The 17,111-nt window shown below is 44.2% G+C and overlaps 2 protein-coding genes across 4 annotated transcripts in view; one reads left to right on the top strand and one right to left on the bottom strand.

The window, feature by feature from the left end:
- The window catches only part of LOC139239236 (synaptosomal-associated protein 25), a 539,314-nt gene that overhangs the window by 18,126 nt on the left and 504,077 nt on the right, over positions 1-17,111 (top strand). The gene's annotated exons all lie outside the window — the stretch shown is intronic.
- The window catches only part of rnaset2l (ribonuclease T2, like), a 44,947-nt gene that overhangs the window by 9,252 nt on the left and 18,584 nt on the right, over positions 1-17,111 (bottom strand). For 2 of the 3 annotated variants that reach the window (XM_070867924.1, XM_070867925.1), the window contains exons 6-7: positions 5,597-5,661; positions 3,462-3,575 (exon numbers count right to left, since the gene is read on the bottom strand). In XM_070867924.1, the coding sequence (XP_070724025.1) occupies positions 3,462-3,575; positions 5,597-5,661 (179 nt within the window). The remainder of the gene's footprint in view (positions 1-3,461; positions 3,576-5,596; positions 5,662-17,111) is intronic. The other variant, XM_070867926.1, reaches the window with a different exon arrangement.

The following is a 17,111-nucleotide window of genomic DNA, read 5'->3' as shown; positions in this document are numbered from 1 at the left end:
ATTTTGCCCCAAAATGCAGTCTCAGCAGCTGAACTGCACTGCTGGAGCTCTTTCATTGGCCCGTTTAGCCATGGGTTCCTGTACTTAAAAAGGTGTCAACTTGGTAGTTGCATCAAGTTGACCCAGGAATTTCATTGTTTCCTTTATGATGTTCTTGGGTTACACTACAACAGCTAGTGGCATCTTCTTAAAGCTGCTCCCTATGGTGTTGGCCAAAGGAACTATAATTGAGCTCTGCCCAATAAAGGGCCATGGGTTTCTTACTAAGAATCCCTTTCCTATGTGTTGTTTCTGGAGGAGAAAGGGCTGTATCAGAGGAAACACGTGGTACAGGTCAGCCTAGCTCTTCAAGATTATTGCAGCTTCATGGACTTTGCACAACTTGTTCTGCCAAGGTACATTTGGAGAAGAAGAGAACCTGCCTCAACCTGGATTTAAATTATGTGGTGGCAGAAGTAAACCTCCGTCAGCAACCGTAACATGTTCCTGAACATGCAGCACGCTTATGATTACACCTTGCCATATTTCATGGACCATCGGACAAACACACTGACAAGAGTGGGCATGCAAAAAGACGGGCATGCATTTGGGAAGTAAGCAAATAGTTCACAAAGTATTGATCATGCTCTCTGTGTGCTGTGCCAAGCTTTCAGTGAAGTTCTATGATCATGCATTATATGGCAACATAAAATTTGCAAAATACGATAACTATCACTTTCACATACAAGGCCTGTAAATTTCTTATGCATCAGTTCATACCATCTGTAGATAGGTGACTTGACATTGACTCTGCTACATCTATTTATGTTCCTCTCACTCTACTCTTAAGAATAGGATGTCCCTCACCACCAAAAACTATCACCCTTCTAGCCAACAGCTCCTGGAGCAGGACCTCCAGAGATGTATTTTGAAGTAGTGCCATTATAACTCTTCAGAGACTAGGGTCCTGAACTTAAAGAAAGGTAACTTCGATGGTATGAAAAGTGAATTGGTTAGGATAGACTGGCGAATGATACTTAAAGGGTTGACGGTGGATAGGCAATGGCAGACATTTAAAGATCACATGGATGAACTTCAACAATTGTACATCCCTGTCTGGCGTAAAAATAAAACTGGGAAGGTGGCTCAACCGTGGCTAACAAGGGAAATTAGGGCTAGTGTTAAATCCAAGGAAGAGGCATATAAATTGACCAGAAAAAGCAGCAAACCTGAGGACTGGGAGAAATTTAGAATTCAGCAGAGGAGGACAAAGGGTTTAATTAGGAGGGGGAAAATAGAGTATGAGTAAGCTTGCAGGGAACATAAAAACTGACTGAAAAAGGTTCTATAAATATGTGAAAAGAAAAAGATTAGTAAAGACAAATGTAGGTCCCTTGCAGTCAGAATCAGGTGAATTTATAATGGGGAACAAAGAAATGGCAGACCAATTGAACAAATACTTTGGTTCTGTCTTCACTGAGGAAGACACAAATAACTTTCCGGAAATACTAGGGGACTGACGGTCTAGCGAGAAGGAGTAACTGAAGGAAATCCTTATTAGTCAGGAAATTGTGTTAGGGAAATTGATGGGATTGTAGGCCGATAAATCCCCAGGGCCTGATAGTCTGCATCCCAGAGTACTTAAGGAAGTGGCCCTAGAAATAGTGGATACATTGGTAGTCATTTTCAAACATTCTATAGACTCTGGATCAGTTCCTATGGATTGGAGGGTAACTAATGTAACCCCACTTTTTAAAAAAGAAGGGAGAGAGAAAACAGGGAATTATAGCCTGACATCAGTAGTGGGGAAATTGTTGGAATCAATTATTAAAGATGTAATAGCAACGCATTTGGAAAGCAGTGACAGGATCGGTCCAAGTCAGCATGGATTTATGAAAGGAAAATCATGCTTGACAAATCTTCTAGAAGTAGAGTGGACAAGGGAGAACCAGTGGATGTGGTGTATTTAGACTTTCAAAAGCCTTCTGACAAGGTCCCACACAAGAGATTAGTGTGCAAAATTAAAGCACATGATATTGGGGGTAATCTATTGACGTGGATAGAGAATTGGTTGGCAGACAGGAAGCAAAGAGTAGGAATAAACGGATCCTTTTCAAAATGGTAGGCAGTGACCAGTGGGGTACCACAAGGTTTAGTGCTGGGACCCCAGCTATTTACAATATACATTAATGATTTAGACGAAGGAATTGAATGTAATATCTGCAAGTTTGCAGATGACACTAAGCTGGGTGGCAGTGTGAGCTGTGAGGAGGAAGCTAAGAGGCTGCAGGGTGACTTGGACAGATTCGGTGAGTGGGCAAATGCATGGCAGATGCAGTATAATGTAGAAAAATGTGAGGTTATCCACTTTGGTGACAAAACAGGAAGACAGAATATTATCTGAATGGTGACAGATTAGGAAAAGGGGAGGTGCAACCAGACCTGGGTGTCATGGTACATCAGTCATTGAAAGTTGGCATGCAGGTACAGCAGGCGGTGAAGAAGGCAAATGGCATGTTGGCCTTCATAGCGAGAGGATTTGAGTATAGGAGCAGGGAGGTCTTACTGCAGTTGTACAGAGTCTTGGTGAGACCACACCTTGAATATTGTGCACAGTTTTGGTCTCTCCTGTGAGGAAGGACATTCTTGCTATTGAGGGAGTGCAGCGAAGGTTCACCAGACTGTTTCCTGGGATGGCAGGACTGACATATGAAGAAAGACTGGATCGACTAGGCTTATATTCACTGGAATTTAGAAGAACTTCTTCACTCAGAATTGTGAACCTGTGGAATTCTCTACCACAGAAAGTTGTTGAGGCTAGTTCGTTAGATATATTCAAAAGGGAGTTAGATGTAGCCCTTACGGCTAAAGGGATCAAGGTGTATGGAGAGAAAGCAGGAATGGGGTACTGAAGTTACATGATCAGTCATGATCATATTGAATGGTGGTGCAGGCTCGAAGGGCCGAATGGCCTACTCCTGCACCTATTTTCTATATTTCTATGTTAGCCTTGCTGCAGCCATTTCTTCCCCTCAAAAACAGCACAGATTTAAGGCAACCAGCACCTGTTTAAGAGCTGCTAGCACCAAAAAACACACCCCTTGACCTCGGTGTTCTACCAGCACATCATACAGTGAGTGTCCACAGTGCCAGCATAATATGCCAAACAGCTGAGCTTCCATTATGGCACAAGGTTAGAATTTAGTGCGACAGATGTGTATGTCACCCAGAAATCAACAGTCCATATGCTAAATGTTTGTATCACATTATCAGGCTCATTATTGAATATATATACTGTGAGTCAACACACTGTGCAATAAAACATCAGCTTCCTGGCAAAGAGGGGCTGCTTGAAGGGGTGGAGCATAATACACAGTGTTTCAGTGGTATAGTAGTAAATAGGCAAATATTTTAGATGTGTTTCATTAGAGTGAAATCTTCCATTTGCTGTTCAGCGCTGATACACTGACAGCAGAACTCACGCATCGATGGAGAACTTTGTCCAGAGCTGGAGCGCCAGGCTGAAGTACTTGTGTGGGCAAGACATGCTGTCAGCACATGTTGCGCAGGTGCCGTGTTTGTGCCATTCATTTGTCCTGCAATAAGTGGGGAAGATCATTACATCATAATGCATATTATGGCACGAACATGAAAAGAAACAGACCAGTTAGTGTTTCTGTACTTCAACAGATTCAATGCTGGGAAAACAAACATGTCCTGCACATTTTGTTCTCAATATTGTCATAGACGAGGAGGTGACAATTTAAATGATTCCATTTCTGCGTAGAGTTTCATCAGATTGAGTGGAGGATTTCATCTCGCATTTAACCTCGGATTATTATGGATAAGTTATTTCACTCGGGAGCAAAGACACTGCTGCACAGTGGGGAATTAACTTACTCTTCATAATCAGGATTCCATCTGACAAGATAAATGGCACCAACTATTGATCTGGTCTTCTGTCAAGGTAACTGAATAAATTTTCAGTTGTACTTGATGGACTAAAAATGTAACTTTTGAAGCTCAGAAAGGAACATTGGAATGGAATGGTTCGGAAAGGTGAGAAAATTGTTTAACCTTGTTAAAGAACAAAGGTTACAATTGATACAACGGAATAGTGGCCAATCTCCTGGGGCATATTGAGAATCAACACCACGTGTAGTCTTTAGGTGAAGCAGAGTTATATGATGGGAGGTAATACCCAATGTTACTCTGTCTCGATCTTAAAGTCATACTTTCTGTCCTTATTTTTATATTTCCACTGGCAGAAGAATGTAATTGCAGTATGTCAGGTTTACATAGGCAATTCCCATTCTAAATGTGGATGTAGGAATTTATCCTGGGAAAAGTTGACAGGAATTGCATGGAGATAGAATATTTTCTATTTTTTATATATTAAAATATTAGATAGAAATAACATAATAATAAAATGCGAGAGAGGAGAAAGAGAAAGCAGAAGTAGAGTACCAAAATCATTAAAAGAAAATAGTAAGTTTTAGCTGATTAGTGCATCCTAACTCGCACCAAGTCCCGCTCACCCATCACCCCTGTGCTCGCTGACCTTCATTGGCTCCCGATTAAGCAACGCCTCAATTTCAAAATTCTCATCCTTGTTTTCGGATTCCTCCATGCCCTCGCCCCTCCCGATCTCTGTAATCTCCTCGAGCCCCACAACCCCACAGAGTTGTCTGCGCTCCTCTAATTCTGCCCTTGTGAGCCCTGATTATAATTGCTCAATCATTGGTGACCATGCCTTCTGGTTACTAGGCCCTAAGCTCTGGAATTCCCTCCCTAAACCTCTCTACCTCTCTCTCGTCCTTTAAGATGCTCCTTAAAAACCTACCTCTTCGACCAAGCTTTTGGTCACCTGCCCTAATTTCTCCTTATGTGGCTCGGTGTCAAATATAATTGTCTCCTAATACTCCTGTGAAGTGCCGTGGGACGTTTCACTACGTTAAAGGCACGATATAAATACAAGTTGTTGTTTAGGTCAATATATTGCAGTAATAAAGCTACTCCTGTTGAGTAGCTTTATCGTGAATAATAATGTTTCTTTCAGCATCACAGCGGACAAGCTAAAAAATAACTGGTCCATGGAGACTTGAATTTTTCTGAATCTGTGAGCTTTTTAAGAGCCTAGATCTAATTAATATTCAGTTGCAGTAATAGAAGATAAACCACTCAGACATTATACTGGCCATTTATGAGACCAGGATTTTTATTTCCTCTAAAATTTGTTGGTTCACATTGCATAGCTTCTAATGACTGCAACACTTGACAATTTGAGAGTTATCAGTAAGAACAATGAAGCTTATATATAGTTAACTTTTTTTATCCTCTCTGTTTTTGATGATGAGTGTGCTATACAACGTTAAGCAGCCAAGAGGGCAAGTAGGCACCTTGCTCCCAATGTTGCTCTGTAATCGCCCCACAGGAGATGTGCATAATCATCACAAGAAGTCACCTTCTGATTTTCCATTCACCCCAATATTCTGTCTTGAGCACCAGTGAATGTCTTCCTGTTCCGGAATCAATTGAGAAATAACTCCGTGGGAGTCAGATTAGCGCTTGTAAAAGTACTCTTGCAAAAATTAACAGTATGGTACACACCACTTACCAAAACTTAAATGCAATAGTTTTGATTAGACTTGGCCAGTAGTGGTGCAAATCATCCTGAAGATCCTGAAACACAAATAACGAAAGAACTGAAAAGTTAAATGAAAAGCAGCAGCAGGTTTTCGTAATTAACATTTTTAAAACACTTACTGATGCCCGTGACACTAAAATCTTAATGCTACGACACAAACTCTTTCTTTAAGAATTGATGAGCACTTTAAACTTTTTGGCCCACAAGTACAGAGAAGGAGCGAATAAATTAAAATTGGGATGATTGTCCCTTTTTGGGCTTTGGGATGAGGCCTTGTGCTACAGTTTTGACATATCATAGAAGTTTACGGCCCAGAAGGAGGCCATTCGGCCCATCGGCCCATCGTGTTTGCCAGCTGAAAAAGACCTATCCAGCTGAATCCCACTTTCCAGCTCTTGATCCGTAGCCTTGTGGGTTACGGCACTTCAAGTGCATATCCAAGTACGTTTTATGCCTGAACCACCCTTTCGGGCAGTAAGTTTCAGACTCCCACCACCCTCTGGGTGAAAAAAATTCTCCTCTCTAATTCCTTTATCAATTACTTTAAATCTATGCCCCCTAGTTATTGACCCCTCTGCTAAGGGAAATAGTCCTTCCTATCCACTCTGTCCAGGCTCCGCATAATGTTATATACCTCAATTAAGTCTTCCCTCAGCCTCCTTTGTTCCATGGAAAACAACCTCAGCCTATTCAATCTTTTCTCATAGCTAAAATTCTCCAGTTCTGGAAATAGATTCAAACTTAGAAATTCCACGATTTTTATTATGAATGTGGTATCTTTCTTACGACCTCACAGCACACAGACTTTACAAGATGGCTCTTAAACACAGGAACTTGTCAGGTGACCTGTCACCTGATGCCTTTATTGTATTTGCAGCAATGGCTACATTACCACAGTAGTCCACTAGGTGGAGCAGTAGTCCACTAGAAGTAGTATATTACAATGAACAAAATAATAATGTGTTAAAAAGGAACATTACCTTGAGGGCGAAGAAGTACTTTCAGTCTAAGAGTACACCTCCCAGAAACACTACTTAGGAAATAAAATATTGACTGGATTTCCTTCCTGCAGAGATGTTCCATTGTTGTAGAAGTGAAAAAGCAGATCATGGACATATGTCAAGTTGAGGCAGATTAGTATTTCCCTAATAATGGCTGCTTTATACGTTCATATCAAACTTTACCCCTGATATCAAAGGTTCTGTTACGGATACAGCACTCAGCATATCACCACTTGTCAGAGTCAAGGTCACCTCGGGAATAACTATCTGTGGGCATCTTACCTCAGCAAAATAATAATCCTCATCAAAGCAGACAGTCGCATTCCTTTCTTAGATCAAGGCTATCTTTTATTCTTTACCGTTGTTTTATAACTCTTGTTGATTTGCCTTATATCTCATTTTCATCCCTTAATTGTGCTAGTTATAATCCGTGTTCCTTAGAGCAGGTTAGTGCACACTTAGATAACATATGAGTGTAGATTTTTCAGTTGGGCATTTGCTTGACTAAAGTTCTGGCAACGGGGGGAAAGTGCCCAGCATTTCCAGGGTGAGCCTCATCGACAAACTCCGAGTGTGCAAATGCATGCAATTGGGAGCTCGCATGAGTGGCTGAGAAATCAGATGCAGCTACAGGGTTCCAAGGCTTGCAATAGCTTAAAGGGACAGTCATTTTGTCTTGCCAGTTTGAAAGACAGATCCCTTGTTTCACAAAATATGTCTGGAACCAGTTCAGCAATCACGCAGCGGCCTGTTTCTCAAATGCGACCAGTGAAATTCTCCTGGCGGAAGTGAACCAGAGGAATGGTGCCCTCTTTGTGACAGAGTGCCCCTGGAATCCCTGCTGAGTTGCTAAAGGAGAATGGTGGGGGGTAGCTACAGGCATCAACGTCATAAGCACCACACCATTCGTCTGGTCAGTCAGGATAGGGCTCGAGGGGCCAAATGGCCTACTCCTGCTCCTATTTCTTAGGTACCTGCTACTGATATGGTGTGCATGTCATGTATGACACTTATAATTACCAACACTTACGCAGTGTTAAAGTACTTTCAGTGTTTATCACAAGAATGCAGCAGGGTACACTTTGTGCCACTATCTTTCCTCTAACAACTGTTCCTTACTCACATACTTACATCTATTCTCCCATCTAATGCAGCTGCATGTTCATGTCATCACACCTGCTATGAATTGCATGTTTAAACTTAGGAGCCATGGCTTGTCATCTTAACAACAAGAAATTCTCACTTTTTGCACTCAGGATATCATAAAAGGGAAAGAACATGTGTTGCCGAGGACCTTCAAGTCATTCTCTAATCCGAAACGGTAGCATAGAGGTTATGTTACTGAACTAGTAAGCCAGATGCCTGGATTAATAATCCATGAGACATGAGTTCAAATCCCACAATGATAGCTGTGAAATAAATCTGGAATAAAAAGTTAGTATCAGTAATGGTGCCCATGAAACTACTGGATTGTCATAGAAACCCATTTGGTTCATTAGTGTCCTTTAGGGAAGGAAATCTGCCTCCTTACCCGGTCTGGCCTATATGTCACTCAGTTGACTCTTAATTGCCCTCTGAAATGGCCTAGCAAACCACTCAGTTGTATTAAACTTCTGGGAAAAACAAAACACGGGATGGACCATCCAGTATGGAAGTAGGCACCAGATTCGGACATGGCAAAGGCCAACCCAGTCAACTGGGGCTAGATCTAGGTAAGACGTCAGCAGGTGTTTTCCCAGAGAATAGTCGACCTCTGGAACAAGCTGCCGTTTGTGTGGTGGATGCAGACCCGCTGAATCCCTTCAAGCTGGAATTGTTTCTGGCTGGGGCAGAGATCACCTCTTACAGAAAGTAGGTACTGCAGGAAATTCAAGGCCAGAATTATCTTCGGTCAGAGAGGAATTTTCCAGATTTTTTTTCTGCCAAATTGACCTGGGTTTTAATGTTTTTTGCCTCTCCCAGGAGATCACATGGTTTCGGGTGGGGTGGAGTGTATATGTGGTGATACACAAGGTATCACAATTGTGTGGGACAGGCTCGATGGACCAGATGGTCATTGTTCGTATGTTCGGAACCCTACAGCATCCTCCTTACTAACATCTGGATACTTGTGCCAAAATTGGGAGAGCTGTCCCACAGACAAAAGAAAAGTCTTGCATTTATATAGCACCTTTCATGAACTCCAGACACTTTACAGCCAATGAAGTACATCCCTGTTGTAATGTAGGAAATGCGGCAGATAATTTTCACACAGCAAGTTCTCACTAATAGCAATATGATAATGACCAGTTAATCTATTTTTTTGTGATGTTAGTTGAGGGATAAATATTGGCCAGGACACAAGGGATAACTCCCCTACTCTTCTTTGAAATACTGCCATGGTATCTTGTACGTCCACCTTAGAAAGCAGACATTACCTCGGTTTAATGTCTCATCACAAAGATGGCACCTCTAATAGTGCACCACTGGAGTGTCAGTCTAGATTTTTGTGCCTAAGGCTCTGGAGTGGGACACAAATCCCGAACCTGTGATTCAGAAGCGAGAGTGTTACTAATTGTGCCACGGCTGTCACGGATAAGCCTGACATAATCATACTCACGGAAGCATACCTTTCAGTCAATGTCCCAGACTCTTCCATCACCATCCCTGGGTATGTCCTGTCACACTAGCAGTACAGACCCACTAGAGGTGATGGCACAGTGGTATACAGTCGGGAGGGAGTGGCCCTGGGAGTCCTCAACATTGACTCCGGACCCCAGGAAATCTCATGGCATCAGATCAAGCATGGGCAAGGAAACCTCCTGCTGATTACCACCTACCACCCTTCCTTATCTGATTAATCAGTACTCCTCCATGTTGAACACCACTTGGAAGAAGCACTGAGGGTAGCAAGGGAACAGAATGTACTCTGGGTGGGAGACATCAATCTCCATCAGCAAGAGTGGCTCGGTAGCACCATTACTGACCGAGCTGGCCGTGTCCTGAAGGACATAGCTGGCAGACTAAGCCTGCGGCAGATGGTGAAAGAACCGACATGAGGGAAAAACTACTTGACCTCGTCCTCACCAATTTACCTATCGCAGAGGCATCTATCCAAGGCAGTATTGGTAGGAGTGACCATCACATAGTTCTTGTGGAGACAAAATCCCGTCTTCAAACTGTGGACATACTTTGTGCTGTGTGGCACTACCACCATGCTAAATGGGAGAGATTCAGAGCAGATCTAGCAGCTCAAAACTGGGCATCCTTGAAGTGTTGTGGGCCATCAGCAGCAACAGAATTTATTAGAGTTTTATAAGGATGTAACTAGCAGGGTAAATAAAGGGGAACCAGTGGATGTAGCATATTTGGATTTCCAAAAGCTGCATAATAGGTTATTACACAAGGTAAGGACTCATGGGGTTGGGGGTTATAAAGTAGCATGGATAGAGGATTGGTTAACGGACAGAAAACAGAGAGTAGGGTTAAATGGGTCTTTTTCAGGTTTGCTGGCTGTAACTGATGGGGTGCTGCAAGGATCAGTGCTGGGGCCTCAGCTATTTACATATATGAATGACTTAGATGAAGGGACTGAGTGTAATATATCCAAGTTTGCTGATGATACAAAACCAGGTGAGGAGAACAGGTAAGCTAGAGGAGAACACAAAGGGGACGAAATTGCTCCTCTCCTTAAGGCCTGTTACCCCCACAAATCGGCAGCCACGCTGTGGAGTGGTGGGGCTGCTGACTTTTCGGCGAATGTTCGCTGATGGCCCAATTGCTCTTCCGAGGTTTCCTGGCGGTGCCCCGATTCCCCTCCCTCCACCGCTCCGCTGGTGCCGATCCGTGTTAAGTGCGTCATCACCGTGCGCACCGCCGATCTACCCCCCCCCCCCGCCCGACGGTGACATTCCCCTCTGAAAATCTTCGGCCCGCCCGGTGGTGCCAAAAACCTGTTTTTTCCCGGTGGTCCAGTGCGGCTGTGGCCTTCTGCAACAGCGGTGCGGCTTCCCTTAAAGGGGAGGGCACACTGCTGCTGCCGCCAAGTTTTTTTTTGTCGGACCAACAATTATGCCCCTGGGTTCGGCCAGACAGTCTGGCACCCCCTCTTCGGCATCAGGCTGCTGGCCCGGCCGAGACCCTCTCTGGTGGCCCAGTGTGTCGAAGTTTTAAATCACGGCAGTCACTCCGCACCACCCCCAACTTCCACCCCAGGTGTTGCCATCGCCGCGTATCCGCCCCTCTCGTGTAGTCACCGCCCCCATTAAGAGCAACTTCTGGATCCGAATTAAAAAAAAAGCAAAGAGCGGAATTTTGCTCAAGAGGCGACCTCATTCACAGCTGCGCAAAAAACCATCCAAACGAGGTGTGTGCGCAGCATTTCGGGCGGGGAACAATTTCTACCCAAAAGTGTTTTCAAAGGGATATAAATAGACTAAATGAGTGGGCAGTAAGGTGGCACGTGGAGTATGATGTGGGAAAATGTGAGGTTATTCACTTTGGTAGGAAGAATAGAAAAACAGTATTTTTTAAATGATGAGAAACTTTTAAATGTTGATGTTCAGAGAGATTTGGGTGTTATCGTGCAAGAAACACAGAAAGCTAGCATGCAGGTACAGCAAGCAATAAAGAAGGCAAATGGCATGTTGGCCTTTATTGTCTGGGGTTTGGAGTATAAGAGTAAAGAAATCTTGCTACAATTGTACAGGGCCTTGGTGAGACCATACCTGGAGTACTGTGTATAGCTTTGGGGGCCGAAATTCAGGGTCTCAAAGGGACCCGTTAATGCCCGTTTGTGGCGGCCATTCCTAAAAATCAAATGGCCGCTGCTTTGGGGTCAACAGGTCGACCTGGTCAAAATTCAGGTTGTGGATTTTTCGGCTTGGACCCCATCCCGCCCAAGTAGATGCACCGCCAAATTAAATGAATAAAAGAATACTTACCAGCCATTTTCACCTCCATCCAGCGATCCCCTGCCGCGCAGTGCCCCCGGTAGACTTTTCTGCCGGTGCACCCTCTGAAGACTGTGTGCGGCCGGCAGTGTGGCCGCCCTTAAAGGGGAGGGCCCACTGCCACGGCCGCAATACAAACATTTTTGCTAGCCGACTTGCCTCAGCCAATGGGCAGCCTGGCACCACCTCTTGGGTGTCAGGCCACTGGCCTGGCCGAAACCCTCCCTGGTGGCTCAGTGGCCAAAGTTTGAAAAATGCGCAAATCTCTTTTAACGAAGGGGAGAGCGTGGTGATGCACACGCGCTGTACCATCACCACGTTGATTGACAGGGGTGGACGGCCCAACTGACCCATTTTCAGCCAGTCAACCTGGCTTTGAGTCTTATACCCGCCCCCATTATGATCCATTTCCTGTAGAACTTTGAAAAAAATTCCAAATCCTAAAAATGGGTCTACTCACCACACCAAGAGTTCCAGCGTTAGTAATAGTTAAAAACTCATAGGTGCGCTATCTTTCAGTTGCACCTGAATTTCGGCCCCTTGGTCTCCTTATCTAAGGAAGGATATACTTTCCTTGGAGGTGGTGCAACAAAGGTTCACTAGATTAATTCCTGGGATGAGAGGGCTGTCTTATGATGAAAGATTGTGTAAAATGGGCCGATACTCTCTGGAGTTTAGAAGAATGAGAGGTGATCTCATTGAAACATGCAAAATTCTGAAGTGGATTGACAGGGTAGATACTGAAAGATTGATTCTCCTGGTTGGAATGTCTAGAACTAAGGGGCACAGTCTCAAGATAAGGGGTTGGTCATTTAAGAACGAGTGGAGGAGGAATTTCTTTACTCAGAGGGTTGTGAATCTTTGGAATTCTCTGTCCCAGAGGGCTGTGGATGCTGAGTCTCTGAGTAGATTCAAGGTTGAGATTGATAGATTTTTGGAATCTCGCGGTATCAAGGGTTATGGAGATCGGGCGGGAAAGTGAAGTTGAGGTCGCTGCTCAGCCATGATCTTATTGAATGGCGGAGCAGGCTTGAGGGGCTGTGGGGGCCTACTCCTGCTCCTAATTCTTATGTTCTTAAACCCATCGAAGCACCTGAAGCAGTGCTTTAACACGCCAATGGTGTGCTCTATAAATATTCTGGTAGTTGCTTGCATCATATTATTCCTGTTTTCAGCTGATGTCCTTGGATAGAGGGGAAACTTGATTGTCCAAGAGCTCTCCACCCCACTCCAAGACGTGTTTGTGGATCAAATAATGATGAGATGGTCGTCAGCCTTAAAATTAAGGAATTGCACTATTGCCTAGGAAGCAAGCCTTGATCTGCATAATTTGAAGCTGATGGTTGCAAATGAGCTGAAATAGTGCACATAAGGCCACAAGGGTGAAATCTATTGCCCCCAGACCTTCTGGAACTCTGCCATTCTGTAAAATTGCACGCAGTCCCTTCATGCCGCTCACATGTTGAATGGGGAATGCGATGAAATTGCCAGCTTGAGCACATAAGGGACCAATCTCGTGCTTTCAGCATCCACGTACAGCTTATGTTGCAGGAGTTCCCAGTAGAGTGCTTGCTTAGAGAATCTCGTGTCGGGCATGCGGACAATGTGGCCCGCCCAATGGAGCTGGTCGAGTGTGGTCAGTGCTTTGATGCTGGGGATGTTGGCCTAGAGGAAACGTTTCAAGGACACCCTCAGAGCCGACAAAGTGTAACATCCCCACCGGCAGCTGGGAGTCCTTGGCCCAAGACCCCCCCAAAGTAGAGGAAGAGCATCCGGGAGGGCGCTGAGCACCTCGAGTCTCGTCGCCGAGAGCAAGAAGAAACCAAGCTTAGACAGCAGAAGGAGTGTGCGGCAAACCAGACTCCCCAGCCACCCTTTCCTTCAACCACTGTCTGCCCACCTGTTACAGGGACTGAAATTCCCGTATTGGACTGTACAGCCACCTGAGAACTCACTTTTAGAGTGGAAGAAGTCTTCCTTAATTTTGAGGGACTGCCTACAATGATGATGTTGCAGATGTTCCCAGCGGTATCTTTGCATGGCCCCTAAGTTAAAAGTGGTTGTTGCCTAGTCAACTACGGGCAGTGCTGTGCCTGTTGAGGAATTTGGCTGCAGGTTGGCTTGAACCGTGCAGCACAGCTCTGTCATGACCTCCCTTATCATAGAATTGTAGAAATTTACAGCATGGAAGGAGGCTTTTTCGCCCCATCGTGTCCGCGCTAGCTGACAAAGAGCTATCCAGCCTAATCCCACTTTCCAGCTCTAGTCTGTAGCCCTGTAGATTTCGGCACTTCAAGTGCATCTCCAAGTACTTTTTAAATGTGATGAGGGTTTCTGCCCCTACAACCCTTTAAGGCAGTGAGTTCCAGACCCCCATCACCCTCTGGATGAAGAAATTTCCCCTCAAGTCCCCTTATAAATCCAAGCCACTAAGAGTTTGCTTCTCTGATAAAGGAAGATATGTGGACATGTGCCTTTCGATTCTGTTTTGGGGGTACTGGCAGGTGGGTGCATATATACATATGAAAAGGCTTTGGAAAAGACCAACTGTTCCATTGAGTCTTTTCCACCCTGACATGGTGTAATTTCTGCACATTATCACTTCCCTGCAAACTCCAACTCTCAATAACCTGCCTACCTTCTATATATTTACCATTCTTAGGGCTAGAATTTCCAAACAATCATCCAGTGCCCGATTGCCGCCCAAAATACTGCAAAGATTCCCAAAATTATTGCCGGTGAAAAATTCCCCCTCAAAAAGAAAAAAATCCACCCAGCGAAAAAAATGGGCCTTACACCCCGATTCGCGGCAAAAAAATTTAATCTTGGGCCGATTGGGCAGTTCTTAAAAAAAAATGAGCGACAATTAATAAATTCACTAAAAATTTACATGAGGCTGCAGGTTGGGCCTAGGTGGAGAAAAACACAAAAAATATTTTCCCAAAAAACTTAAAATAAAAAATCAGAACAACATTCTCAAGACTCTTTTCATTTAAATCAGTGCAAGAGAATTTTAAAATAATTAGTAAAAAAACAATGACTTACCTTTTCTTGCAGGGCTACTTACCTACCGCCCAGCTCTGCTGATTCTCGTGGGCATTTTTTTTCAGCTTACCTACGGGTCACCATTGAGCCAAAAATCTCGCTTTGGCGATCTATGGACGGTGCATGTCGGTGGTCCGCTCCCCAGCGGTACTTCGAATCCGCCGGCGTAACTCAGCTGTGGAATTTTTTGCCGACCCGATTCTCGCCCAAAACAGCCAATACCGCCAAAAAACCAGGCAGTGAAGCACTGGAAATTCTAGCCAAAAGAAACTTGTCCTGTTCCCGATGAAATGCTTGAAGTGAATCTGCACTCACCGAACTCTGCAAAAAGAAGTACCTCTCAACATATAACCTAGTTCTATGCTTTCATAGCATTGTTATGTTCCATGGTCCTCCCTTATCCAACTAGTTTGAACAGCTATTCAGTTGTACTGAATATAAACCATTTATTTTAAATAAGTCAGTCACGTCTCTTCAAACTATAAAGCAGAGCCACCCTGGCACAGCCCGGACTGCCGGATATCCTCAATTGGTCCTTATTTTTCCTCTCGAAATCACAAGGAGAATTTCCATAAGGAATCCCAATGTGGTACTGTACTGTTATTTACATTCTTATAAAAATAGCAGTGGCCCAACAATTGGCATAAAGTGGACAGAGTAAATAGACAAATAAAACATTCAAATAGTCGCAGAGTTATTCTAGCACTGTTCACATCATGACAGAGAATTTCCTCCAAACTTTTCCCGCTCTGCCACTGTTATGTATGCAATACAGGTTCAATTTGAGTACTGTTTAACGAAGCAAGGTACAACCTTGCTTCTGCTTTCTTTAGGCCCAAAGTGCCTGACTCACAAAATGGCTGGCCTTTTATACCCGGGCAGCACCATGTGCATGCTGCTCAGTGGCCTCCAACAATGACACCATCTGGTGGCTACAAACAGAATGTGCATACATGACAGCCACCTTAACTACACTGGAAGTGCAATGCAAATCACGTTTAGGCGAGTAACAGGGTTTTCATCACACTTCCGGCTAAGTTACAGCGGTGGAGTGGGAGCAGCTCCAAGTGAATGATTTGTTACAAGCACTTCCATCAACGGTTCAGTCCGCAGCAGCCCTGCCTGGACACCCATTTTAAAGAGGCAGGTAGACTCAATTCTGATATTCGAGCAAGAATGTTGGGAAATAGGGTAAAGGACATTAATGCATCTCTGTGGTCTCATTTAAATAAAAGAGCAGACAAACTGGTGGGCGGCTCTGACACCTTAATAGTGCAAAATTGAATGAGGCACTAGATGGAGAACTGGTATGACAGATATCTGTGTCCAATCTTCAGGCGATTTGGCCCAATTTATTCCCATTTATTGGATGAAATCTACCAGACAATCTAGGTTATGGAGTGAATTCACTTACGCGAAGACAGATTTCTTTCCTGAAACTAATGATTCTGGATAAAGGGGAACCAGTGGATGTGGTGTATTTGGACTTCCAGAAGGCATTTGACAAGTTACCACCTAAAAGGTTACTACACAAGATAAAAGTTCACGGGTTTGGGGGTAATATATTAGCATGGATAGAGGATTGGCTAACGAACGGAAAACAGAGAGTCGGGGTAAATGGTTCATTCTCAGGTTGGCAATCAGTAACTAGTAGGGTGCCGCAGGGATCAGTGCTGGGACCCCAACTATTTACAATCTATATTAACGACTTGGAAGAAGGGACCGAGTAACATAGCCAAGTTTGCTGACAATACAAAGATGGGGCTAAAAGCAATGTGTGAGGAGGACACACAAAATCTGCAAAAGGACATAGGCAGGCTAAGTGGTGGGCAAAAATTTGGCAGATGGAGTATAATGTTGGAAAGTGTGAGGTCATGCACTTTGGCAGAAACAAATCAAAGAGCAAGTTATTATTTAAATGGAGAAAGATTGCAAAGTGCTGCAGTACAGCAAGATAGAAACATAGAAAATAGGTGCAGGAGTAGGCCGTCCGGCCCTTCGAGCCTGCACCACTATTCAATAATATCATGGCTGATCATTCCTTCAGTACCCCGTTCCTGCTTTCTCTCCATACCCCTTGATCCCTTTAGCCACAAGGGCCATATCTAACTCCCTCTTGAATATATCCAATGAACTGGCATCAACAACTCTCTGCGGTAGGGAATTCCACAGGTTTACAACTCTAAGTGAAGAAGTTTCTCCTCATCTCGGTCCTAAATGGCTTAACCGTTATCCTTAGATTGTGTCCCCTGGTTCTGGACTTCCCCAAAATCGGGAACATTCTTCCTGCGTCTAACCTGTCCAATCCCATCAGAATTTTATATGTTTCTTTGAGATCCCCTCTCATCCTTCTAAACTCCAGTGAATACAGGCCCAGTCGATCCAGTCTTTCCTCATATGTCAGTCCTGCCATCCCGGGAATCAGTCTGGTGAACCTTCGCTGCACTCCCTCAAATACAAGAGCAACCTTCCTCAGATTAGGAGACCAAAACTGAACACAATATTCCA

The sequence above is a fragment of the Pristiophorus japonicus genome, chromosome 26 (assembly GCF_044704955.1).
Source record: "Pristiophorus japonicus isolate sPriJap1 chromosome 26, sPriJap1.hap1, whole genome shotgun sequence".
In the NCBI taxonomy this organism is placed as follows: domain Eukaryota; kingdom Metazoa; phylum Chordata; class Chondrichthyes; family Pristiophoridae; genus Pristiophorus; species Pristiophorus japonicus.
This window is presented reverse-complemented; position numbering and strand designations above follow the sequence as displayed.